The 25,615-nt window shown below is 39.4% G+C and overlaps 1 protein-coding gene across 2 annotated transcripts in view; it reads left to right on the top strand.

The window, feature by feature from the left end:
* Positions 1–25,615, top strand: part of CORIN (corin, serine peptidase) — a gene marked incomplete at both ends in the record, with an annotated part of 183,377 nt that overhangs the window by 51,999 nt on the left and 105,763 nt on the right. For both annotated transcript variants that reach the window (XM_080912225.1, XM_080912224.1), the window contains one exon: positions 11,787–11,994. In XM_080912225.1, coding sequence (XP_080768351.1) covers positions 11,787–11,994 — 208 coding nt within the window. The remainder of the gene's footprint in view (positions 1–11,786; positions 11,995–25,615) is intronic.

Below are 25,615 nucleotides of genomic sequence, written 5' to 3'. Positions count from 1 at the left end.
CTCCTCTTGGATGTATCTGCTTCTTTTTGTTCTAGAGCTTTCAGGTGTGTTATCAAGCTGCTAGTGTATGGTCTCTCTAGTTTCTTTTTGGAGGCACTCAGAGCTATGAGTTTTCCTCTTAGCATTGATTTCATTGTATCTCATGAGTTTGGGTATGTTGTACCTTCATTTTTGTTAAATTCTAAGAATTCTTTCATTTCTTTCTTTATTTTTTCCTTGACCAAGCTGTCATTGAGTAGAGCATTGTTTAGCTTCCATATGTATCTGGGCTTGTTGTTGTTGTTGTTGTTATTGTTGTTGTTGATGATGATGTTTTTGTCCATGGTGATCTAATAGGATGCATGGGATTTTTTTACCATCTTCTGTTGAGGACTTTTTTGTGACCAGTTATATGGTCAATTTTGGAGAAGGTACCTTGAGGTGCTGAGAAGAAGGTATATTCTTTTGTTTTAGGATAAAATATTCTATAGGTGTCTTTTAAATCAATTTGGTTCATAACCTCCATTAGTTTTGCTGTGTCTCTATTCAGTTTCTGCTTCCATGATTTGACCATTGATGAGAGAGAAGTGTTGAAGTTTCCCACTATTGTTGTGTGTGGTGCAATATATGCTTTGAGCTTTAGTAAAGTTTCTTTTATGAATGTGGGTACCCTTGTATTTGGAGCATAGATGTTTAGGGTTGAGAGTTCATCTTGATAGATTTTTTTCATGAGTAAAAAGCATCCTTCCTTATCTTTTTTGATGACTTTTGGTTGAAAATCTATTTTATTTGATATGAAAATGGCTACTCCAGCTTGGTTTTTGAAACCATTTGCTTGGAAATTCTTTTCCCCAGTCTTTTAGTCTGAGGTAGTGTCTGTCTTTGTTGCTGAGATGAGTTTCCTGTATGCAGCAAAAAGGTGGATTCTGTTTACATATGCAGTCTGATAGTCTATGTCTTTTTATTGGGGAACTGAGTTCATTGATGTTAAGAAATATTAAGACATAGTTATTGTTGTTTCCTGTTATTTTTGTTGCTAGAGGTATAATTATGTTTGTGTGCTTTTCTTCTTTGGGTTTGTTGCAGGAAGATTACTTTCATGCTTTTCCTAGGGTGTAGTTTCATTCCTTGGGTTCGAGTTTTCCATCTATTATCCTTTGTAGGGCTGGATTTCTGGATAGATATTGCATAAATTTGCTTTTGTCTTGGAATATCTTAGTTTCTCCATCTATGGTAATTGAGAATTTTGCTGGGTATAGTAACCTGGGCTGGCATTTGTGTTCTCTTAGGGTCTGTATGATGCCTGTCCAGAATTTTTTAGCTTTTATAGTCTCTGTTAAGTCTGGTGTAATTCTTATTGCTGTGCCTTTATATGTTACTTGTCTTCCCCCCCCCCTAACTGCTTTTAATATTCTTTCTTTATTTTGGTGTTTTGACTATTATGTGTCAGGAGGAGTTTCTTTTCTGGTCCAATCTATTTGGAGTTGTTGTTGGCTTCTTGTATTTCATGGTCATCTCTTTCTTTAGTTTAGGGATTTTTTTTTAAATATTTACTGGGTCTTTTAGTTGGGAGTCTTCACTTTCTTCTACACCTATTATCCTTAGGTTTGGTCTTTTCAATGTGTCCTGGATTTCTTGGATGTTTTGGGTTAGAAGCTTTTTGATTTTTTTCATCTTCTTTGACTGTTGTGTCAATGTTTTCTATGGTGTCTTCCACCCTGAGGTTCTCTCTTCCTTCTCTTGTATTCTGTCTGATGCTTGCATCTATGACTCCTGATCTCTTTCCTAAGTTTTTATCTCCAGGGTTGTTTCCCTTTGTGATTTCTTTATTGTTCCTGTTTCCACTTTTAGATCCTGGATGGTTTTATTCAATTTCTTCACCTGTTTGCTGTGTTTTCCTGTAATTCTCTAAGGGTCTTCTACTTGTTTACCTGTTTTCTCCTGTATTTCTTTAAAGGAGTTATTGATATGCTTCTTGAGGCCTTCCATTATCACCATGAGTTGTGATTTTAAATCCAAATCTTGTTTTTCTAGTATGTTGAGATATCCACTACTTGCTGTGGTGGGGTTCTGATGTTGCCAGGTTGTCTTGGTTTCCATTTCTTAGGTTCTTGGGCTTGCCTCTTGCCATCTTATTGTCTGTGATGCTAGTTGACCTTGTCTCTGACTGGAGCTTGTCTCTCCTGTGGGTCTGTGGTCCAGTGGTCTCTGCAGGAAGAGTGCTCCTGGGTGCTCAGCTCTCTGTGGGCAGACTGTGAGTTCTGATGTTGGTAGGCCGGCTATACATTCTGGGTGCAGATAGAGTCCAAAAGCTATTTCTTATTTTTGTAATGTTGAATGTTTTCTTTTCTGTGTAGAATGCTGTTATCTTGACATAATACCATTTGTATGTCTTATCTTATGCTCCCTGGATGTTGGATAACACATTTTTTTAAAGTCATTGCTCAGGCCTATGCCATTGTAGTTTGCTCTTGTGTCTTTATACAGTTCTAAATGTTATCTTTAAGTTTTTGATCCATTTTGAATTGGTTTTGAATATGGTGTGAGATCAGGATCCATTTTAATTAGTCTGTATGTCAGCATCCATTTTATTTTTGACACTGTTGAAGAGATCATCATCCTTTCCCTATTACAGATTCTTAGCTTCTTTATAAAAAGTAATTTATGACACATATGTGGATTTGTTTTTGAGTGTCCATTTCATTTCAGGAATGGGAGATATTATAGATTGGATTAACTGAGTAAGATCACACCAATCTATGTGGCGCTATTTCCTGGAATGGGGTCCCAGGTAGCGGAGAACCAGCATTTATCTCTGTGTACTCCTGGCTGCACCAGGAATACAATAGAGACTTGTATGAGGAGAGAAACTGCTGTGGAAGTCAGACCAATGGTACATGGGGCTCTTTAAAAAGGATATAAATTAGCTGAGAAGATGCTGAAGATGCTTGGAATAGGAGGCAGCTGCTGGTGGAAGTTCACTCGAATGGGGAGTGAGATAGATGGTGTTAAGAGTTCGGCCTTACTGTTAGCCAGCTGTGTGGCCGGTCAGGGAAACAACTCCACCTTGTTTCCTCAGCTGTGAGTCTGGGATAACAAGCTGTAGGCAGAGCAAAAGAACAAATAATGTTCGGGACTGGGCCCTGACAATGCCCTGAAGGGCTATGGTTGCTGAATCAATGCTGAGCATAAAAGTACACAGACAGAGCAAACTTGAGAATGTTCACAGCAATGTCACTACACAAAAGGCCGGGGACCACATGGGGAATAGCTTCCAAATTAATACCAGACCTTATGGGAGGAGCCAAAGGGGAGATCAGAAAGAAGGCCAGCACAGCCATGACTTTCTCCCCAAACCACTGAGCAGGGCCGTGCACAAAGAGCTCTGCTTCTTGATCTCACATATCTGCAGGTTCTGGGGGCAGGGCAAACAAATGTAGGACCATTGCCAGGGGGACCTATGAGGTAAAACCATGGCTTAAAATGGTGCATTTTGGGCAAATTAAGGCAAACTAATGTCTCTGGTATAATCTTCTCTCCTGGTATTATATTCAGACTAGTTATTCTTTAATTAAATATGAAATTTATCAAGGTGAACGAAAGCCCCACCCATGTTTCCCTGATAGGATACTAGACAGTAGATAGCAAAATTCTATAAAAAACAGATTTTTAATTTTTAAAAAATGTGAACAGCTCTTGTCTCTCATGTGATAGTGTTATAAATTTACTGTGATTTTGTTACAACTTTTTTTTATTTAATAAAGCAGATTTTAGTTAATTTTAACAAACGTTTAAAAGAAAGCACTGTTGAAATAAATGTGAGTCAAAATTAAACACACCATTTACTATGAGCACATTTGTGCTTACAGATGATAAAGGATGCTACTGGTAAGCTAGGCAGACCTAGTGCCAAATGTCTTGGAAATGAGTCTGGACACCCCTGCCCTCCCTCTCCCCAAACTTAAATTTCTTCTCCAGACAAGGCAGGCTAGAAATATCACAATTTAAAAATTTATTCTTACTCTTTTTAAAATCCATTTAATTTATCTTATATGCATACATGTTTGGCCTGCATGTATGTCTGTGTATCATGTACATACCTGGTGCGTGTAGAGACCAGAAGTATAGGATCCCCTGGAACTGGATTTACAGATGGTTCAGAGCCACCACATGGGTGCTGAGAATTGAACCCCTGGTCTTCCAGGAAGAGCATCTTGTGTCCCTAATCTCTGAGCCGTGTCTCCAGACCAGAGGAGCATCATTTTAAGGACAGTTACTCAGAACCTTACATTGCCCATTCATGTTTAGACTAATTAACCATTTGTGCTTGCTCTGCATTTAAAACAGTCACATACGTATGGACTCTGACTTTCCCTAATTCCTGCTCCCTAATTCCGGACAGAACAGCACTTATAATTTGCAAATTACTAGGGAAATTTTTACAGAAGACCGACCTTTAGTTTCTAACTCTGGCACTGAAATCCTAGTATCTAAATTAATGAGCTAGGATCAGGGACGAACCCAGTCTGACCCAGAAAACTGCTCTGTTGGGCTCTGAAAGCAAATCTCCCAAACCATGAGTATAGACAGGTGAACTGTGCACTCACAGTTCCACAACCTCTCGAGTGGAAGCCCTCTGTTAGTCAGTGCACCCAATGGTCCAGTGTTACTGGACCATTGCTAACTACAAACAGTATTTAGAATGAAGGCATCAGTAAGACACAGCATTTCACCAGGAATGCATTGGATCATGCACTAGTTTTCCTCCTCCGAGGTCTGATTTTCTGATTTTCCTCCCAAACTTTGTACCTGATGAGACTCCTTCAATAGGAAAGACAATAATCAAATAAGGATGTCTATGAGGAACAGCAAGGTCAGTTGTGTCCAGTGTGTTTTGTATGTGCTCTTGTACGTCAATCCCGACCTCTAATTACCATGATACGCACTATTAAGTTGTCAGGAAAGAAAAATATCCCCTGCTTGTCCTCCACCCTATGAAAAGCAAGTTTGATGTTGTAGTAGTTCAAATGAGGCCCCTTTCAAACGGCTGATCCACATCCCCACAGACAAGTGACTTTTCATAGTGCACAGCATGTAGCCGGCTTAGGAAATCAATTTCTGCTGGGGAGAATGTGCAAACATACAATGCACATTTCCAAGACAATGGAATATTCTAGGAAGAGGTAATATTTGACCCGTATGTTGAGGCAGGAGGGGTAATAAGCAACAGACACCATTGTGTGCATAAGAAAGGGTCGAAGCTAATATCCTTAGAAAAGAATAACTTTTTATATTTGTTGGCTATGAGTGGATTCTTAGCTAGGTCAGTTGAGTGTTCTTTCCCGATCTTAAGTTTTATAGCCTTCCCTTGTCACGTGCAATTATAAAGCAGTCCCCATGGCCACTGTACCAGCCAGCACTGTCCTCCTCCATGCCATCTGCCAACCTCAGATTTATATGATTTCACCACCAAAACGAGCACTTTCTTATTAAATCTTCCATTCTCGTTCTACGCACATTAACTTCTGGCCCCTTTTGGTTCCTTCAGGGTTTGCAGTACTATTGACAGGTATGAAATACCAAGGGGACGTGATAGTGGGTAGAGTACTTAAATCCCAGCTTCACTCCTGTTCTGACCTCTTATGCGTCTGAAAGTCACCTTTTAATCTTTCTGTCTGACAACTTGTCTATCCATTATCTCTGTGGATGCTGTGCCTACCTTCTTCAGCAGCAATGACAAAACGTGTGCCACAGTGTTTGGCTTGAATCTTATGATGTAATAGTGCTTTGGGAAGTTAGTTCAGGAATATAAGAAATTGTTCTTTAGGACTATGTACATTATCTGATAGTTTAAAGATTTATAGTCATAATTCATCACTCTATAGAATTCTGAAGAGAGTACCACCAATCAAAGGCTCTTATCAGATGTTATATCACTCTACCCCCTCCCCACCATTTTAAGCATCCAGAAACATGGGGCAAAATATACTTTTTTTCTTTGTTTGTTACTTTATGGTATATTGGTATCCGAAACAGAAAATGGTTGGACAGATACACAGACATTATGACTTTTTTTTTTTTTTAGAGTTTTCTTCTCTTGAGACACTAAGAATTAGCTTTTAGAAACTCTTTTTTGGATATATTTTACTTACATTTCGAATGTTATCCCCTTTCCTGAATTCCCCTCCACATTCCCTATCCCATTACCCCTCCACCTGCTTCTATGAGGGTGTTCACTCACCCACCCACCCCCTCCCACCTCTCCACACTGACATTCCCCTTGACTGCAGCATCAAGCCTTGTCAGGGTAAAGGGCTTCTCCTCCCATTGATGCCCAGCAAAGCCATCCTCTGCTACATGTGCAGCTGGAGTCATGGGTCCATCTATGTGTATTCCTTGGATAGTGGTTTAGTCTCTGGGAGCTCTGGTCGGTTGGTATTGTTGTTCTTATGAGATTACAAATTCAGACAACTCCTTCAGTTCTTTTTCTAACTCCTCCATTAAAGACCCCATTCTCAGGTCTATAGTTGGGTTCGAGAATCTGCCTCTATATTTGTCATGATCTGGCAGAGCCTCTCAGGAGACAGCTATATAAGGCTCCTGTCAGCATGCACTTCTTGGTAACAGCAATATTGTTTGGGTTTGGTGGTTGAATATAGGATTGGTCCCCAGCTGGGACAGTCTCTAGATGGCCTTTCCTTCGGTCTTTGCTCCAAACCTTGTCTGTATTTCCTTCTCAGAATATTTTTGTTCCCCCCTCTAAGAACTGAAGCATCTTCACTTTGGCCATTATTTTTCTTTAGCTTCATGTGGTTGGTGAATTGTATCTTGGGTATTCCGAGCTTCTGGGCTAATATCCACTTATCAGTGAATGTATACCATGGGTGTGTTTTTGTGATTGGGTTACCTCAGGATGATATTTTCTAGAGCCATCCATTTGCTTAAGAATTTCATGAACACGTTATTTTTAATAGCTGATTAGTACTCCATTGTGTAAATGTACCATATTTTCTGTATCCATTCCTCGATGAAGGACATCTGGGTTCATTCCATCTTCTGGCTTTTATAAATAAAACTGCTCTAAACATAGTGGAGCATGTGTCTTTGTTATATATTGGAGCATCTTTTGGGTATATGCCCAGGAGTGGTACAGCTGGGTCCTCAGGTAGTACTATGTCCAATTTCCTGAGGAACTGCCAGACTGATTTCCAGATTGGTTGTGCCAGCTTGAAATCCTACCAGTGGAGAAATGTTCCTCTTTCTCCACATCCTCCCCAGCATCTGCTTTCACTTGAGTTTTTGATCCTAGCCATTCTGATTTGTGTAAGTTGGAATCTCAGAGTTGTTTTGACTTGCATTTCCCTGATAACTAAGGATGTTGAATATTTCTTTAGGTGCTTCTCATTCATTTGGTATTACTCAGTTGAGAATTCTTTGTTTAGCTCTTTACCAAATTTTAAAAATAGGATTATTTGATTCTCTAGATTCTAACTTCTTGAGTTCTTTGTATATATTTGATATTAGCTCTCTATCATATGTAGGATTGGTAAAAATCTTTTTCCACTCTGTTGGTTGCTGTTTTCTCCTAATAACAGTGTCCTTTGCTTTACAGAAGATTTGCAATTTTATGAGGTCCCATTTGTGGATTCATGACCGTACAACATAAGCCACTGGTGTTCTGTTCAGTGCCCAAGTGTTCAAGGCTCTTCCCCTCTTTCTCTTTTACTAGTACAGGGAGATAAGTATGGATCGATTTGCAATTTTCTACATGCTGACCTCCAGTTAGACCAGCACCATTTGTTGAAAATGCAAATTTTTTTTACACTGAATGGTTTTAACTCCTTTGTCAAAAATCAAGTGACCATAGGTGTGTGGGTTCATTTCTGGATCTTCAATTCTATTCCATTGATCTACCTTCCTGTGTCTGTACCAATACCATACAGTTTTTATGACTATTGTTCTCTAATACAACTTGAGAATCAGGTGGTGATTCCCCCCAGAAGTTCTTTTGTTGTTGAGAATGGTTTTGGCTATCCCGGATTTTTTTGTTATTTCAAATGAATTTGAAAATTTCTCTTTCTAACTCTATGAAGAATTGAGTTGGAAGTTTGATGTGGGCTACACTGAATCTGTAAAATGCTTTTGCCAAGATGGCCATTTTTACTATATTAATCCTGCCAATCCATGAGGATGGGAGATCTTTCCATCTTCTGAGATCTTCTTCAATTTATTTCTTCAGAGACTTGTAGTTCTTGTCATAACAGTTTTTTCACTTGCTTGGTTAGAGTCACATCAAGTCATTTTTTATTATTTCAGACTATTGTGAAGGATATCATTTTCTTAATTTTGCTCTCAGCCTGTTTATCTTTTGAGTAGAGGGAGGCTACTGATTTGTTTGAGTTAAATTTATATACAGTCACTTTGCTGAAGTTGTTTATCAGCTCTAGGGATTCTCTGGTGGAAATTTTGGGGTCACTTAAGTATGCTATCATATCATCTGCAAATAGTGATATTTTGACTTCTTCCTTTCCAATTTATATCCTGTTGACCTCTTTTTGTTTTCTAATTGCTCTGACTAGGACTTCGAGTACTATATTGAATAAGTAGGGAGAGATTAGGAATCCTTGCCTAGTCACCGATTTTAGTGGGATTGCTTTAAGTTTCTTTGTATTTACTTTGATGTTGGCTACTGGTTTGCTGTATGTTGCTTTTACCATATTTAGGTATGGTCCTTGGGTTCCTGCTCTTTCCAAGACTTTTAACATAAAGAGGTGGTGAATTTTGTCAAATGCTTTCTGAGCATCTAGTGAGATGATCATGTGTTTTTTTTATTTTGAGTTTGTTTATATAGTGGATTACATCAATGAATTTTTGTATATTGAACCATCCCTGCATCCCTGGGTTGAGGCCTACTTGATTGTGATAGATAATTATATTGATGTGTTCTTGGTTTATAAAAATTTTATTGAGTATTTTTACTTCAATATTCAAAAGGGAAATTAGCCTGAAGTTTTCTTTCTTTGTTGGATCTTTGTGTGCTTTAGGTATAAGCATAATTGTGGCTTCATAGAAGGAATTGGATAGTGTTCTTTCTGTTTCTATTTTGTGGAATAGTTTTGAGAGTAGTGGTCTTCTATGAATGTCTTCTATGAAGATCTGATAGAATTCTGTACTAAACCCATCTGGTCCTGGGCTTCTTTTGGTTGGGAGAATTTGATGATTGCTTTTATTTCTTTAGGGGTTATGGGGTTGTTTAGATGATTTATCTGATCCTGATTTACTTTGGTCCCTGGTATCTGTCTAGATACCAGGATTCAAGGTACATACATAAACATAGTAAAAGCATATATACAGAAAACCAGTAGTGAACATCAAATTAAATACAAAGAAACTTGAGGAAATTCCACTAAAATCAGGAACTAGACAAGGATGCCCGCTCTCCCTACCTATTCAAGGATCATTCATTTCCTTTATATTTTCCAGGTTTGCTGAGTATAGGCTTTTGTAGTAAGATCTGATAATTTCTTGAATTTCCTCATTTTCTGTTGTTATGTCTCCCTTTTTATTTCTGACTTAGTTAATTTGAATACTGTCTCTGTATCCTCTGGTTAGTCTGGCTAAGGGTTTATCAATCTTGTCGATCTTCTCAAAAGAACCAGCTCCAGTTTTTGTTGATTCTTTGTATAGTTCTTTTTGTAGGAACTATTTTTAATATATTAACGCTGATGAGCCTCTAAGTAGAAGCTACTCAGAAGTCTAGCATTTGGTCTTCATAGCTGTCCTGGAAGGATTGCTTTAGTCTTCTGAAATTGAGTTTCCTCATATTTAGTATAGGCCAAATGTCTGAGTTATGGAAGGGAGATAGGTGTGGCCCAGAAGATCTGGATGCTTCTTTTGGTTCTCAGCAGCAAGCTGGCTCTCAGCCAATGATACATATCTATATTTCCTCTAAGTCATTCCATCTTTTAATGGAGAAATATTTCCAATCGGCCTGTTTACAGAAATTTCACCATAGCATTGTGTACACAAAGGTGGTTCCTCTGTCTCCCTGCCTTTCAACCTACAATGGTTTTTTCTTGTACACTAAAGTGTCTTTTAACGCTCATTCCCAACTAGCTTGATATAGTCGTGAATCCTGTCCAGAATGTTCCAGCTCAGCTGTGTGTGTGTGTGTGTGTGTGTGTGTGTGTGTGTGTGTGTGTTCTAGTATTCATTTGGACATTTCTTGCTCTGCACATTCCTCATTCTCACTTTGTGTTTTGAGTGCCATGGCTATAACTTCTTTGTTATGTTTACATTAAGGTTCTGTGTACAGAGACGTCTATTTCAAGCTGCCTTCAAAAATGTAAACCACAGTTTGATTTTGTACAACTGAGCTCAGCACACTCGAGTGATGAATGAGTATATCTTCTAAAAATGGAGGATGATATTTTTTGAAGAAGTATAGGGCTCTTTGATCAAACAAGTACAGTCTGTTCATTTGGGGGAAGGGCTTCCTATAGAACCTGAAAGCTGTTCAGAGTAGTTGTGGGGGAAAGTGGGTTGAAAAACGTACTTGAAGGAAGATAGGACAATTTCAAAGTAGACTCTGAGCTATGCCTGCAAGAGTGGGTGATACTGCACTAGAGAATACGTTCATCTTCGGTTACTGATGGAGAGTGAGGTTTGGCCATTTTGTTAAATTGCAGGCTTGTCTGCCAACACTAGTTTTGTTAATATGAAGTTAATATGTATGGAGAAAACATTATCATAATTTCTCCAAAAATGATATGGAACCCAGAAGAGATGTTCCCATTTTTTTTTTTTTTTTTTTTTTTTTTTTTTTTTTTTTTGCTGAAATGTCTCTCTTATTTTTCCTCTATTAATAGAGAGTTAATAGCTTCCCTAGATTTCTGAATGTTGTGAATTTTGATCTTTAAACATTAGTTTGCATAAATAACAACTCTAAATTGCTTTAAAGGATTAATGGTTATTAAAACAAGACAGGAGTATGGATAAAATAAAAAATAAAAGTCTCTCAAAATTCCACTACAGGAACCCATGTCAACATTTTGATTTATGTTAGAGTAATCAGGCAAGTTTTGGGGGAGGTGGAATTGTGTAGGTCAAGGGTGAGACAGTGCCTATCAGAACTGATTGTGAAACAAAGCAAGGTCAGAGGTCCCAACGTGACTGGAATGTATGTTGTAAGCTGGATGTAGATCCTTATATTATTATATGCATTTGGTAGCCTGATTTGTTTCATAATATACTGATTTTACTTATTACCTTATGACCATCATTCCATATGATTAAATAATCTTTTAAAGCATTCCACATAGCCTAGAATTAAGTATTCTATTGTCTATAGGCGTATGTTCTATAGTCATAAATTAATCTCCACTGCTAAAGACTCAGATTTCTATCTTTGAAAAGTAGTAAGCTATGTATGATCCATGTACACAAATCTACATCCATAGCCAGGATTATTTCTTATGATGAGTTCCTTTGAGTGGCTTTGGAATGTCAAGGAATATGGGTATTTAAACACCCTGATGCATATCGTCCTTCCCAGGTAGGTGTTCCACAGCAACTCCCTACGAGAGAATTTTCTACATTTTCTCAGACAACACCTGTTTCCCTTCATAAATATCACTAAGCCAATTTCACTGTTGTACCCACATATACTTATGTGCATGATATACTTATGTGTATGACAGTTGTGCTATTGTATAAGACATGCAACGTGCTATGAACTTGTCATGTCACATAAGCTTATAGTCAGACTTCTTATTTGACTTCTAACTGTGAGTGTTTCCACTTCCCAGGTACCTGCATGAACATCACTCACAGCCAGTGTCAAATTCTGCCCTACCACAGCACACTGGCACCTCTCTTGCCAATTGTCAAAAATATGGACACAGAGAAGTTCCTCAAGTTCTTCATGTATCTCCACCGACTCAGTTGCTATCAACATATCCTGCTCTTTGGCTGTAGCCTCGCCTTCCCTGAGTGCATCATTGATGGCGATGACAGGTATTCTGAAATCATGTCATTGACTGATAAGAGCCCAGTTATTCTAGAGACAAGCATCCAAGAGGAACAAACCGTCCTGTTCCTAACTTTTTTTTAAAATTGCTTTCAGGGGGAGAAGGAACCCACATCTGTCATAGTTAATTGCAAGTCTCCATATTTAGAAATTCCAGATTAGTTTTTTTTTTTTTTTTAAACTGGAAGAAATTACCCATATTTTAGTTGATGCCGTCAGGGGACACTCCATTGCTGTTTCAGTGTCAAATGTTCTCAGTGCTATAGCTGAAATGTGTGTTGGTGAGGTTTTTTTTTTTTTTTTTTTTTTTTTTTTTGTATGTGTGTGTGTGTTTTGTTTTGTTTTATTTTGTTTTTTTGGGTTTTTTTGTTTTTTTGTTTTTGTTTTTGTTTTTTCGTTGTTGTTGTATGGAGGTTGAGGGGGGAGAACAATTAAATAATAAGCAGTACCAAGGTTTCATGATGAGTACATGTAGTTCTACTACCAAAGGCTTGAAGAGAAGCAATTGGATACCTGTAGCTAAGAATGAGGGGAAGGGACAGATACCCCAACTCCCTTCTCCAGTTATCCTTTCACCAGTAAATTTACTCACCAGCAGGGCACAGAAACATCCAGGACAATGGATGAAATCCAGAATCTCATTAAATATCATCAGCTAAGAAGTCCAAGATTTGTATTTAAATCAATTATGAGTGGCATTCTGGATGGTTCTTCTCCTCAGCACGGGGATCTAATGCTAAGCTGAGGAGTAGATGTAGAAGGACAAACAGAAACTATTCAGTAAGATAGAAAGAGTTCTCAGTAGCAGTTGATCAATTCAAATAATGTCATGGCTATCTGAAGCACTGTGTATATTTGAACGGTTTCAAAGCAGGTGCTAAGTACCTGTTCACATGCAGCACAAACTATTTTCTGGATTGGAATGTTAGGGACTTTTCAGAATAGTAATTCAGGTATGACTCTATCCCATGTTGTTTGTGAGAATTTCAGCAGTGTGTAAAGTACCCTAAGTATCAGGGACACACCTATTACTTTGATCGTAAAATGTGATACTAACTTTGTTATTCATTCATTCATTCATTCATTTATCTTTACACTCAAGATTTTATTCCCATACCAGTTCACCCTCCTACTGTTCCATACCCCATACCTCCTCCCCACCCACCCTGTCTCCATAAGGATGTCCCCACCCCATCCACCCCACCCACCCTGCCAGACCTCTAAACTCCCTGGGGCCTCCACTCTCTTGAGGATTAGAAGCATCTTGTCTGATTAAGCCCAGACCTGAGAGTCCTCTATTGTATATGTGTTGGGGGGCCTCATATCAGCTGGTGTGTGATGTCTGTTTGGCGATCTGGTGTCTCAGAGATCCCAGGGGTCCAGGTTAATTGGTACTATTGGTCTGCTTTCAGGGTCTCACTCCTCCTCAGCTTCCTCCAGCTTTTTTCTAATTCAACTACAAGGGTCAGCAGCTTCTGTCCACTGGTTGGGTGCAAATATCTGAATCTTTTAGTTGTTTGTGTCTTTCAGGGGGCTGTCATTACAGGATTCTTTTTGTGACTGCTCCATAGCCTCAGTAATGGTGTCAGGCTCTGGGGCCTCTCCTTAAACTGGATCCCCTTTTGCCCCTGTCCCTAGACCTTATTTTCCTCAGGCTCTTCTCCATTTCCATCTCTGCAGTTCTTCCAGACAGGAACAATTGTGGGTCAGAAGTTTGACTGTGGGATAGCAAATCCATCCCTTACTTGATGCCCTGACTTTCTGCTGGAGGTGGGCTCTACACGTTCCCTCTCCCCACTGCAGGGCATTTCATCTAGGGTGCCTCCTTTGAGTCCTCGGGGTCTTTCACCTCCCAGGTCTCTGTGCATTCTGGAGGGACCTTCTGACCTCCTACATCCTGAGATTGCCAGTTTCCATTCTTTCTGTTAGCTCTCAGGACTTCATCCTTTTTCCTACCAACCAATACCAGATCATGTTCCTCTCCCCCGCCACCCTGTCCCCCTTTCCTCCCAGGTCCCTGCCTCCCTCCTGGAGGCACTGCCTTTGTATGAAGGTAGAACAGAAGCAGTGGAGGTGGAGCTTGGCAGAACTTGGTTAAACTTGAATCATCAAGGAGTCCAGAGGGTAACTTCATGGCACACACAAGAAGGGAAGGTGGATTTGATGTTTCCCACGGGTTAAAGTATGAGACGCCTGTGTGGGCTGAGGTTGGGAGTCAGTGTCACGGAGCTCGCCTGGTACAAGGAAACATTTCCCTCACAACGGAAACAATTGAAGATGGCCACCAAGAGATGTTTTCCCAGGCTGTGGCAACACAGTTGGTGGTTGTATTGGTTTCCTTGGGTTGCTTTAACAAATTGCCACCTGCTGGGTGGTTTAAACAACAGAAATGTCTTCCCCCATAGTTCTGAAGGCTGAAAGTCTGGGTGTCAGCAGGCTGTCTGGTTCCTAGAACTCTATGGGGGAGAATCCATTTTTCCCTTTGCCCGTTTTCTATTATTTTTGTTCCTTTGCCTTGTGCCCATATTCCTTGAGTTTCAGTGTCTGACATCACAGAACATTTCCTGACTGTTGAAATCTCTTTCTCTTTTGTCTCCTACACGATCGCTGTCACTGGCATCAGGGCCCAATTACACAACCTAGGATAATAGCTTCACATCAATTTATCCAAGAAAGATGCTGTGTCCAATGAGGTGACTCCCCGTTTTAGAGATTAGGATGTGGGCCTCTCACTTTGAAGCACCGATTGGGAAAGCAGGCTAAAGGAGCTGTAAGTCATGACCTCCTAACCATAAATGAGAAATACTAGTTATACTTACATTACAAAATCAATTAAATGACACATGGGGCATGGGACACTGCCTGGCTCTTAGAAGGAGCTCAATAAATGTTAACAATAACTATGAAGGGGTGGCTTGTGAAGGACAAAGAGAATTAATGGAGATCACAAAAGTATACTTCTAACATATATATATATATATATATATATATATATATATATATATATATATATATATATGAATATACACACACACAGACACACACACACACACACTATGTGTGAAGGATTGCCAAAATATCAAAGAATTTTTGAACTAGATTCCTATTCGGTTTCTGTTTCATTTCCAAAAATTTCACTTATGTATTTTATTTTAGACTAGCTCCTCTGTGGGCTCATGCATGCACACAGAATGAAATAAAATGAAAGGGAGTGTGTTCAGAGTCCTGGAACTACTGGGTCTACCATGATGAGACTCTTTATTTTAACCCAGTTCTGCTTGAGTAAACACTTCCAAGCTGCTCCGTTTCCAGGACACTCTAGGTTAAATTTGTTCCCCCCCTACCCCGACCTGATTTACCCTTTGATAACTGTACCAGTATGAGAGTTTTCCATTTTCTGTTCTAATGAATAGTAATTTACAATTACTGTTGAAGTGTTCTTTGGGGACTTGTCCTATTTTTATTATTACATTTAGTTTTCTAATTGTACTTTTAGGCCATACTTCCTGCTGTCATTCGGTGTGTGTATGGGAACTGCCACCTAATTTAATAGGCAGAGCAAGTTCAGCAAAGCAAACTCATTGTAGAAAACCATCATACAGTCAAACATATTTTCCTTGTGTCTCACTATTTTGTATCATCTATTATAGGTCATATTATTCAAATAAAGAAAAAGTACTTGTCTTCCAGCCCAGAAAAAAATAGCTACTTCATAACAATTAAATTTTAATTTTGAAAGATTGTAGCGGGGTGTATAAATGGTATAGTTTTTAACCCGATTCTTTTGGGACCACAGTTGCTGCTTAACGATATTGTGTGTCGGAACAGTGGAATTTAATTGTCTTTATTTTGAACTGTGTTTGCTTTGACCAAATACGGATGGATGTTCTGCAACAGGGTCTATTCGAGAGGCAGGAGAACATGTGGACTCGGTGGAGCGTATCAGCTAAAAGTGTAAACATTTCACTGATGGGCCATTGGAACGACTCTAAAGTGCTAGAATATATTGCTTAAAAATATCAAGTAGATAGCAAGAGAATTGGTGTTAGACGTAGATGAAATGTTTGATACAAGATGTGCCTGCCAAGGCTTTATGTGCTTTTGATAGAGAACTGTCACCTTTCTGTCACCTTTTTCTTTTTTAATCTCCTTCAAACAAAACAATTTTTTTTTTAGCCTGGATGGGGTATTAATTTGTCTTGTAAATATCAGCTTTGACTTAGCTTCCAGAAGGTTCTCTGGAAACCTTTCTAACGTCTCATCACCTTACTCAAATCTACTACTTTGCAGGGAGGGGCCTTCTTATGAATAGATGGGCTAAGGTGAGAAAATTGATGTACTGGCTATTGATCTTTCTCACTAGGAGTACTGATCTGTGACTGGGCTTTAGCAGAAATACACGGGGCAAGGAAACAAAATGTCTTTATCAGGAGAGATGACTAGACATTAAAGAGCACATCTCAAAATATAACATATATCCATATATTTTAATAGGACTATTTTAATTCTAATTTTCCAAATGTAGTCAAAGGTCACAGAATGAGACTTTTAAGATATAAAGTCCACAGTAAGATAAATTATGTCTAAGTCTAACACAAAGTCCCAGAAGGACGGAGTCTGGATAATGACATCATTCAGTTTGATTTTAAATGGTCACGGGGGCAGTTAAAGGACATAGTAAAATAAAAATATATCCCAAATGCAGGTCAATTTCCTGTTAGTAGCCCAAATTCCTATAGGTTTGTATTTGAGAGTAAATGAACTTCCTCTAATGGACTGTGTGTGTGTGTGTGTGTGTGTGTGTGTGTGTGTGTTTAGTCTTGCTTGCTTGTGAAGGCCAGAGAGGTCAATCTCAGTATTATTCCTCAGGAACCAGATGCCTTGTTTTCTGAGACTGTCATTGGTTTGGAACTTTCAGAGGAGACAGGGTGGCTAGTCAGTGAGCTCCAGACATTCTCCTGCCTTCACTCCTCAGTGCTGGGCTTGCAAGTATGTGGCCCCATGCCCACATGTTTTTAAGCCCATGTTTTACAAATTGAGCTCAGGTTCTTGTGCTTATGTGGCAATCACTTCCCTGACTGAGCTATTGCCATAGTCTAGACTAGAACTTAACTTTTTAAGTGTCATAATTTTTAGTAATATAAAGTTATACAAATTTAAGAAATAGTTAACCCTTGCTGAGACCAACCCCCAAAGTTACTCACAGTCCTGATCGTGCCTCCCACTTTTTTATTTTACAACTTATAGAAAGTGTTCTTGAATGGGCTACCCTGTCCAGCAGATAAGTTCTTTGTAAATAGAGGTTCTTGTTATTGATGGCGTATGTGAATTTCTAGGCTGACATCAACTTGATCCAGTGTTTAGAGATGCCAGATTTCTACTGACCCTCTCCTCCTTTTCACTCCCCAACCCACTGTCCTCTAACTGCCCACGTGATCATTTAAGAATAAATTGACTTAGACTCCATCCTTTTGGGGCTTCCTGTTAGATTCCAAGTTAAGCTCCATGCCCCAACTTTTGAAGCCCTTCTTTCCCCTCTTGCTAGTGTCATGGACCCAGCCTCACCTTTAATGATCTTTCTTTCCATTTCTCAAACAAAGAAACAAACAAACAAAAGATGAAACAAAACCCTGAAAACTTCTTTTGAGCATCCTTGTATGTTCCCTGTGCCTACAGAGTTCTCTCCTCCACCACCAAGGCTTTGGCTTCCAAGCCCTGGCTGTAGTGAAGCCTTTTCTGAACATCACAGGTCTTTGTCTTTTCACGGTATCCTGGTGACTCCCCTTGTTTTCACCATATGTTACCCATTCTTAATGTACCGACTCCCAAAAGAAACCCACTAGGTTTTGTATCAGAAGCAGAAGGAAGGACACATTTGGGGAGTGGTTGAATTTATGGGTTTGTGATGGTGATAAATTCACTTACTTACTGATTTCAGAACTCATCAAGTCGAATGCATGGTACATGTAGAGCCTTTAACAGTCAGACAAGACATCTTAATGGATAGGTACCGGGACTTTCCTGTTTGGATTTCATCATGTTTCAAAATAAGCCTGAGATGCCTCCAGGAAGTGGTCATAACGTGCACCATAGGATTAGTTTTTTAATATCCAATTTTATTTTATTTTATTATTATTATTATTATTTTTGCTACAGAGAGCTACACAGGTTTTAAAGACCTGGTACTGTCAAAGAATTTTTGAGTTAAACTCTCCTAATAACGTTTCATTAATAGTGACACATTTTTTCTGCATATAATGGTAGGATTACTTCCTATATGGCAGTGCCATGCCAAGCACAGCCTGGGACAGTCGCCTGTGTCCATGCAGCCGTGATATTGTGCTAAACTTTAACTGTGTAATAGGAACTAAAAGATTTTTTTGGAGGATTCATTAAACATATAAAATCACAGTATGCTTATGTTATAATTCTCCAGAAGATAACTGTCCACTGTTCATTGACCTTGCTCAGGACCGTATGTCTTAAAAGTCTTATTATGTCACCTTTGACTGCTTTTGAAAAATTAGAATTAAAATAGTTATATTAAAAATATAGAGGTCACAGGCTAAAGACAGTGGACTCTGATCCTGTTAGTAGCTAAGTACTCCAGAGTCGCTTGCAGGTTACTTCCTAGGGAGTATCCCCTAACTTGGAAGCAGTGGTCTAATCTTATATGCACCTACCAGTCAGCTGAGTGTTCAGTCAGCCAAACATAGTGCCTGTCCCTTTAAGGCCAGACAACTTTGGTAAGAAGTTATTCTTAAAATATCGACTTAGGTGAGACTCTGTCTGATGACTCAAAATAGTCCCAAGTACAGGTGGCCTACAGTTGAACAATTCAGATTGCTTTATTACTTTTACCAGATTGTAAAACTGGAGAGTCAAGCCAGCCAAAATCCTTCTGGAAACGTCTTTTCGTGTTGCTGCCAGTGTCTGGGACACTCATACCCAGTTCAGTCGGGGAGTCCCTTCACTTTCCCCTCCAACAGTTCTGGGTATCAGCTGTACATAGCTACAACATAAAGGTAGTACTTGTGGCTGCATTCTCTTGAAGACCCTTACCACTGGTGTCATTTGATTATGGCACAGACATCAGAGCAGCTGCAGAAGAACGCTGCAGTTGCAAGTTGCTTTTGGTATTTGTTAATGTCTCACCCCGTGGGTCTTGGCAGCAAATTCTAAAGATAACCACTGTCCATCAGTTATCAGGAATGTTTTTCAGGAGCTGTTCTGTGGCTTCATGTTACTCCCGATGGCTTAAATCACCAACTTCTTTACCACTTGGCAGTTCTTGGAGTTTTTCCTCTCCTAAGAGCGAAACCCCAAAGTTGTCAAATGAATAAGGCAATTTATCTGTGGGTGTTTTATCTGTTTTACTGACACTTTAGTATCATGTGGGAAGGGTGTGAAAGCCGGATGGTACGTGTAGATCTCACAGTTGTGAGGGGAAAAGAATCCACAGGACAGAAAGGATTTGTATCCCTGTCCAGATCACTCAGCTGGGGAGAGGACAGTGTGGTCATGGGTCTCTTTCCACATTTGCTACTGAGAGTTTTATTCCTGGGGCACCTAAATTATCCTTTGTGCATTTTAATAATTTATTCAACAGCTACCTGTGCTGTCCCTGCTTGTATACTAAGGAGACACTGTAAAGGCAATGCCCAAGAACCATCTTTTGTCTCTGTAGAGCTTATACTGTACTGGTGGGAAATAACTTTCTCAGAAGAGAAAGGAACGGGGCTATGTGAAGGGGGACCAGGAGGAAGAGGGGCTGCAGTCAGGATGTGAAGTGAATAAATTAATTAATGAAAAAAAATAGCAAAAAAATCAATAGATGGTCAGCTTAATGTGACATGAACAGACATGAAAACAATCTTAATATTGAGATTATTTCTTATTCTGGCTCAAGAAGCTCACAAGGGTAACTTTTGTTTGAGGGAAAATCATGACCATTTTTCCCCCATGGACAGTGACATGATTTTGCTTCCATCCAAACCGTGTCCTTCTGAAGCAGCCCCGAGATGAACAAAGCAACAACCCTCAAAACCTGCTATGGCCACATTTGCTGATTCTGAGTTCTATAGTCTCCTACCAGATGTCAAGTTAATAATGGTGGAACCATCTACTCAAGGTGTCACTGTGTTTCCTCCCTCTACAAGTATTTGTTGTGACTCCAGCTAGATGTGAGGCATGCAGCTCTGTGCTGCTGGTCTTCATTTACTCTTCCTAATCAGTTACAACACGCCTCTGCTCCATCTCTTCCCAGACACTGTTTTATCAATGATCACACCTGGTTCTTTGTTGGGATAACATCAGGGGAGCCACCACTAAATCAGGATGCAGCAAAAGAAGGTCACCTAGTGGCCACCTATTATGGTCACCTCATATTCTGCTATGCCAACTTGCACATATTGGGTGCATCCTATATGGAAGAGTACCACTCCCATGTAGCAGCATTCCCTAGATGGCTCATCCTGCATTCTAGCAATTACTCCTTTTCTCTTTAAAATTAGGTGTTAATAGCTCCGGGTCCCCACCCTACCGCACTAACCCTTGTTGGTATTAGGAAGCACTACATTTATCAATATAGTTTTTTTTTTTTGAATACTATGCGGTGTTCCAACTTTAGTGGGTCATCTTTTCCACACTGGAGCCATGATTATTACAAATAAAGGCAAAATAATCACAGTCTTAATGATTAGCATTCTACATGAAAGAGAGTAAGGACTATGCCGACTCCTTCCATTATCTCTTTTCTGCTGGAGGACCATGGGAAAGATCAGCCTTCACTTGCATGTTCTTCATCTCCATGCCCGGTGCAGGTAGAGACCAAGTAAGCATTCTGTCTCTCTCTTCTGTGACATGTGAGGTTTCTCCAGTCAACCGAGGCACTGTTGGATTCTCACAGTGACACCAGGCAACCTGTTGCCTTGCTCTTTCTGGCAATAGCGATGGATTCATATTCTTGCATCATGCTGGTTTCATCATAGGTGAAAGGGGATCGCCCTAGGTAAAAATTTTAGGGCCAGTGGTTGGTCCTGAGAGCTCCTTTTAAAGTTTTAAGTTTTCTTGTAACAGAAAAAAAATAATCTTACAAGACTCTAGACATGAACAGTCTTCATGGCTGAGGAAGGGTCATGGTTCTGGGAGATGCCCAACACTGACTTTGTGAGCATTGCTGCTGAACAGTTCAGTTTAAAAAGGACAATGTAGGATTGTGTTAAAAACGAGCGTTTAAGACCCATCCGTAAATAGCACATTGAACTCACCAACATGATTTTTGCAAAGTGAGGTGGCAAGGAAAACTGTGTCATCACCAATAGCTGGCTTGTGCATTAGCACACTCTCAATGGTGTAAAACAACTCACAAGGAAATAGGAACCTTGGGGTTACTTAGCTGACTCCTCTGCTCTGCAGACTTACTGGTGTATATTAATGTGTTGGCTTGAGTTGAAGTCTTACCTGAAAGCCTTACTGGGGAAGGATTCATTTCTAAGTTCATGAGTTATTAGAAGAGCTTCCTTTTCTCAAGGGCTGTTGGAAAATGAATCACCCTCAAGGCCCACCAAATGGTCTCCTTAATATATATGGCAATTTGCTCTGTCAAAGTTGGCAAGAAAGAAAAGGGTGAGAATGTGTAAGTAAGATGGAAGTCATATTCAGGTGTAGCTCAATAATGCAATGGCACCCTGTTAGTTGCTGTGGCAGGAAGTGAGTTAGAAGGCCAGTATATAATTGAGACAGAGGCTTCCTCAGGCTGGAGCTGTAGAGGACAAAGATTATGGGTAATGTTCTAAATTCTCTCAGCCACAAATCATCCTCCCCAACACCCACAGGAAGAATTTTCAATCTAATGATCTCCTTATATATCAGCATAGTTTATTCAAAATACAATTTGACAGCTGTGATATGAGATCTTGGCCATATTTACACAGAACATTTGGCTGAAAGACATTATACTACTGTTAATTTCTTATTTTCTTCTAAGTATAGTTATATGAAATGATTGTTTTTAGGGGACCCAAAAGAAAGCACCCACAGGGCACCTAGTGGGGGCGGGGTGGGGATAACTAAGAGGCTTCCTGAGCTGTGAACCATGTCAACTACAACAATGGCCAGTGTTGTACGACATGTTCATGCAATAGTGGCAAGACTGCTATGGGCGTAAACAGCTGACTGAATTAAGGCCTGATCCATAGCATGAAACATTTGCCTCCAATTGTAAATCTGGCCAAGAACTCTGGGTGAGGGAATCTCACAGGTCCCAGTGGTGAACCTAGCATTATTATTCTTTTCAGTGGGCATAATATTAAACTGCCCTCTAACTTTGTATCTAAATCCAATCATTAGTGCAGCTCTTAGACGCCATCAGAGAAATTTCTTTATGTGGTAGATGGTGGCTGGTGTTGAAGCTCACAACTCGTCAAAAGGTAGAGAAGGAAATAAGTGATTGTGGCTTAACCATGGGTGGATGATCTGTTATCTATCACTGGACCATCTGTTAATCTTGGGTGGATGATCTGTTATCTATCACTGGACCATCTGTTATGTATCACACACACCCAGCCAAGGCTCAGGGACCATTTTGCAAAAAGGGGGGGGGGGCAGAAAGACTGTAAGAATCAGAAGTCAGAGGGGACCAGAACAAAACAGTGTCTTCTGGACTTGATGCAGTCTCTGTAGTCATAAACCTACACAGCAGCTGCAGCTACACATGCAAGATAAAAAGTCTAGCACAGAGTGTTAAGAGGATTCTTAAGAACTTACCTCTGAGGCTCTGTGAACAGTTGGTGTCTTTGGGGGAAGGAAGAGTCAATTGTCCTTAATTGGTCTGTAGTAGGTCAAGCACACTCTAGGGGATGACCCCAGATTCAGGACAGCACAAATTGGGTTTAATAGCTTATTAAAAACAAAAGGACACAAACTTGGTGGTTAGGAGGTGATGAAACTGGCAGGCATTAGGGGGAGAAGTAAGGGATAAATTTGATCAAACTTATTATGCATTATTGCATGATGGTGGTGGTTACATGAAATTCTCAAAGAATTTATGTGAAATATTTTTTAGAAGTTGCTCAATTTGACAGAAAAGAATACCATTTATAACTCTTAAAAGCCTACTGGCCATCTAAGTTTATTTTGGTATATCTAGCTAGTTAACAAGTTTACACTTATGATGATCATTAAAATTTTCTAGATAAACATCTATATGCTTTCAGACGCATCATAATAAAAATTTCCTGGAAATAAGAATGGTAATGCGGTTACAGGTTAAATGAACAACGGTTTTGGTAGATTAATGATTTAAAAAACATCCTTCCTAGTAAAAATACTACAAGTCCTTTTTATCATTGTGTGGGAACCTGTTTCCAAATTAGTCAAATGGGTCAACAAATACTTGGAGAGGTACAGCAGGACTCTCTGCCTCCTGTTGAGTTGAAATCCATCAGGAACTCTTTTCTGCACCTCACCAAAATGTACTTCACACGTCAATTAAGAACAACCACCCTTTCCAAAATAGTCATTCTGACAGTCAAAGCAGTCCTTCCCTTTTGCCAAGTACTGTTTCTCAGTTTCCAGTGTGTTGTTGCTTGGATATAGATCCTTATATTCCAAAATAGTGTAGCCTGCTTCGCCACAGAGTTCCATGTGATGAAAAGCAAAACACATCCACCCTTCAAAGGCAGCTGAATTTCAGGCAAAACAAGAACAAATGGCTCCCCATTTGCTCATAGTTTGCAAGGACTCGTAGTTATTAATATTCTAACCCCAGATCACATACCCTCATCCAACAATGCAAAACTCATGGGTCTTGGTTGGTTACACCTCTTAGGAGACTGATTTAGAAACACTCTAGACATTTTCCTAGGCACTAATTTTAGAACAGATGGTCTAATGGTATTTTAGTATTTCTATATATCCCCAGCTCGAGCTTTGAGAAAGAAATGTCTGTTATTTTTTGCAGGTCAGCAAAACTGATGGGGTTATCATAGCCTTGGTGCTCCTCTGAGAAACACTGCTCTTAGGAATGAATTTTAATTTACAAAATATTTATAATAAGAGAGTTATGGAAAATAGATTAAACTTAAGTCCTCCTAAATTCCTCACTTTTTAAGAGGAGAAACTGAGTCACAGTCTGAATGAGCTGTTTGCTCAAGATCAAATAGTAGCATAACAGCCATAGGAGGGTCTGAAGTGGGGGACGCATGATCGAGGGTAAAAATCAATGACAATTAGTCAGTTTCTAAGTTAAAGTTAAAGTCTTAACTTCAGGGGAAAAAAGGGACACAGAATGGGGGCAGAATAAGAAGCCTCAGAACTAAAGAAAGTTTCCAGAAGCATTGGGGAGACTAATATACTCTTAACTCTTCAATATCTAATTGTGGTGCTTTGAATGAGAATGACTGAGATGTGCTCATGTGTTTAAATACTTAGTTTCCAGTTGGCGGAGTGGTTTGGGAAGGATTAGGAGGCGTGGCCTTGTTGGAGGAGATGTGCTAAAGGGGGCAGACTTTGAGGTTTCAAAAGCCTACATCTTTCCTACTGCATTCTCTGCCTCCTGCTTGTGGACCAAGATGTGAGCTCTCAAGTGTTTTAAATACCATACCTTTGTTCTAACATCATGGAATCTAACCCCTTGAAAATAAAAGCCCTAAATGAATAGTTTTCTTTTATATGTTGCCTTGGTCATGTGATTTATCATATCAATAGAAACACCAACTAAGATACTACTATATTCCTAAATGTCTACTAGGGCAAATTCATATTTTATGTATGTTTTCAACTTGTTTAAATGAAAAACTTCTCTTCCTGTACTTTCACTATCCTATTTAGTTGCCTATCAATATAAACAGAATTTTTCATTATCTTTCTATTATTTTATTTCTTATCAATTTATTCTTTCATATATTATATCCAGATTACAGATTACTCTCCTTTCTTTCTTCCCAGACCTTTCCTTTTGTCCCATTTCCTTCCACTCCTCCTCTGTTTCCCTTTAGAAAAGAGCAGGCCTCCATGGGTTATCAACTAAACATACCATATCAAGTTTCAATAAAACTGAGTACCTTCCCTCATATTAAAGCTGAGTAAAACAACTCAGTAGGAGGACAAGGGTCCCAAAAGCAAGCAATAAAATAAAATAAAATAAAATCAGAAACAGCTCTCTCTTTCTCTGTCACTAGTTCCAAAAAACACACACAAGCTATATATTTGTCACATATATACAGAGGGCCTGGGTCAGACCCATGCAGGTTCCCTGATTATTGGTTCAGGTTCTGTGAGCACCTATGAGCCCAGGTTTGTTAATTTTAAACAGATTATTTTAAAAAATAATTTTAATACAACTTTTTGGGTTTTTTGGGTTTGTTTGTTTATTTATTTGTTTGTTTGTTTTGAGACAGGATCTCTCTATATAGCCCTGACTGCCCTGGAACTCTCTGTGTAGACAAGGCTGGCCTTGAACTTACAGAGAGTCGTCTCTGCCTCCTGAGGGCTGAGATTAAAGATGTGTTGCCACCACTGCCAAGTTTTAGTTCAACTTTTAAAGATAAAAAGAGAATTATTTCTATTCGAATGTCATTGTCAAGGGAGGTCTGCCTAATGGTGCAG

This window comes from Micromys minutus (genome assembly GCF_963924665.1).
Source record: "Micromys minutus genome assembly, chromosome: 1".
Taxonomy (NCBI): domain Eukaryota; kingdom Metazoa; phylum Chordata; class Mammalia; order Rodentia; family Muridae; genus Micromys; species Micromys minutus.
The sequence above is the reverse complement of the archived record's forward strand: the minus strand, read 5'-3'. Positions and strand labels throughout refer to the sequence as shown.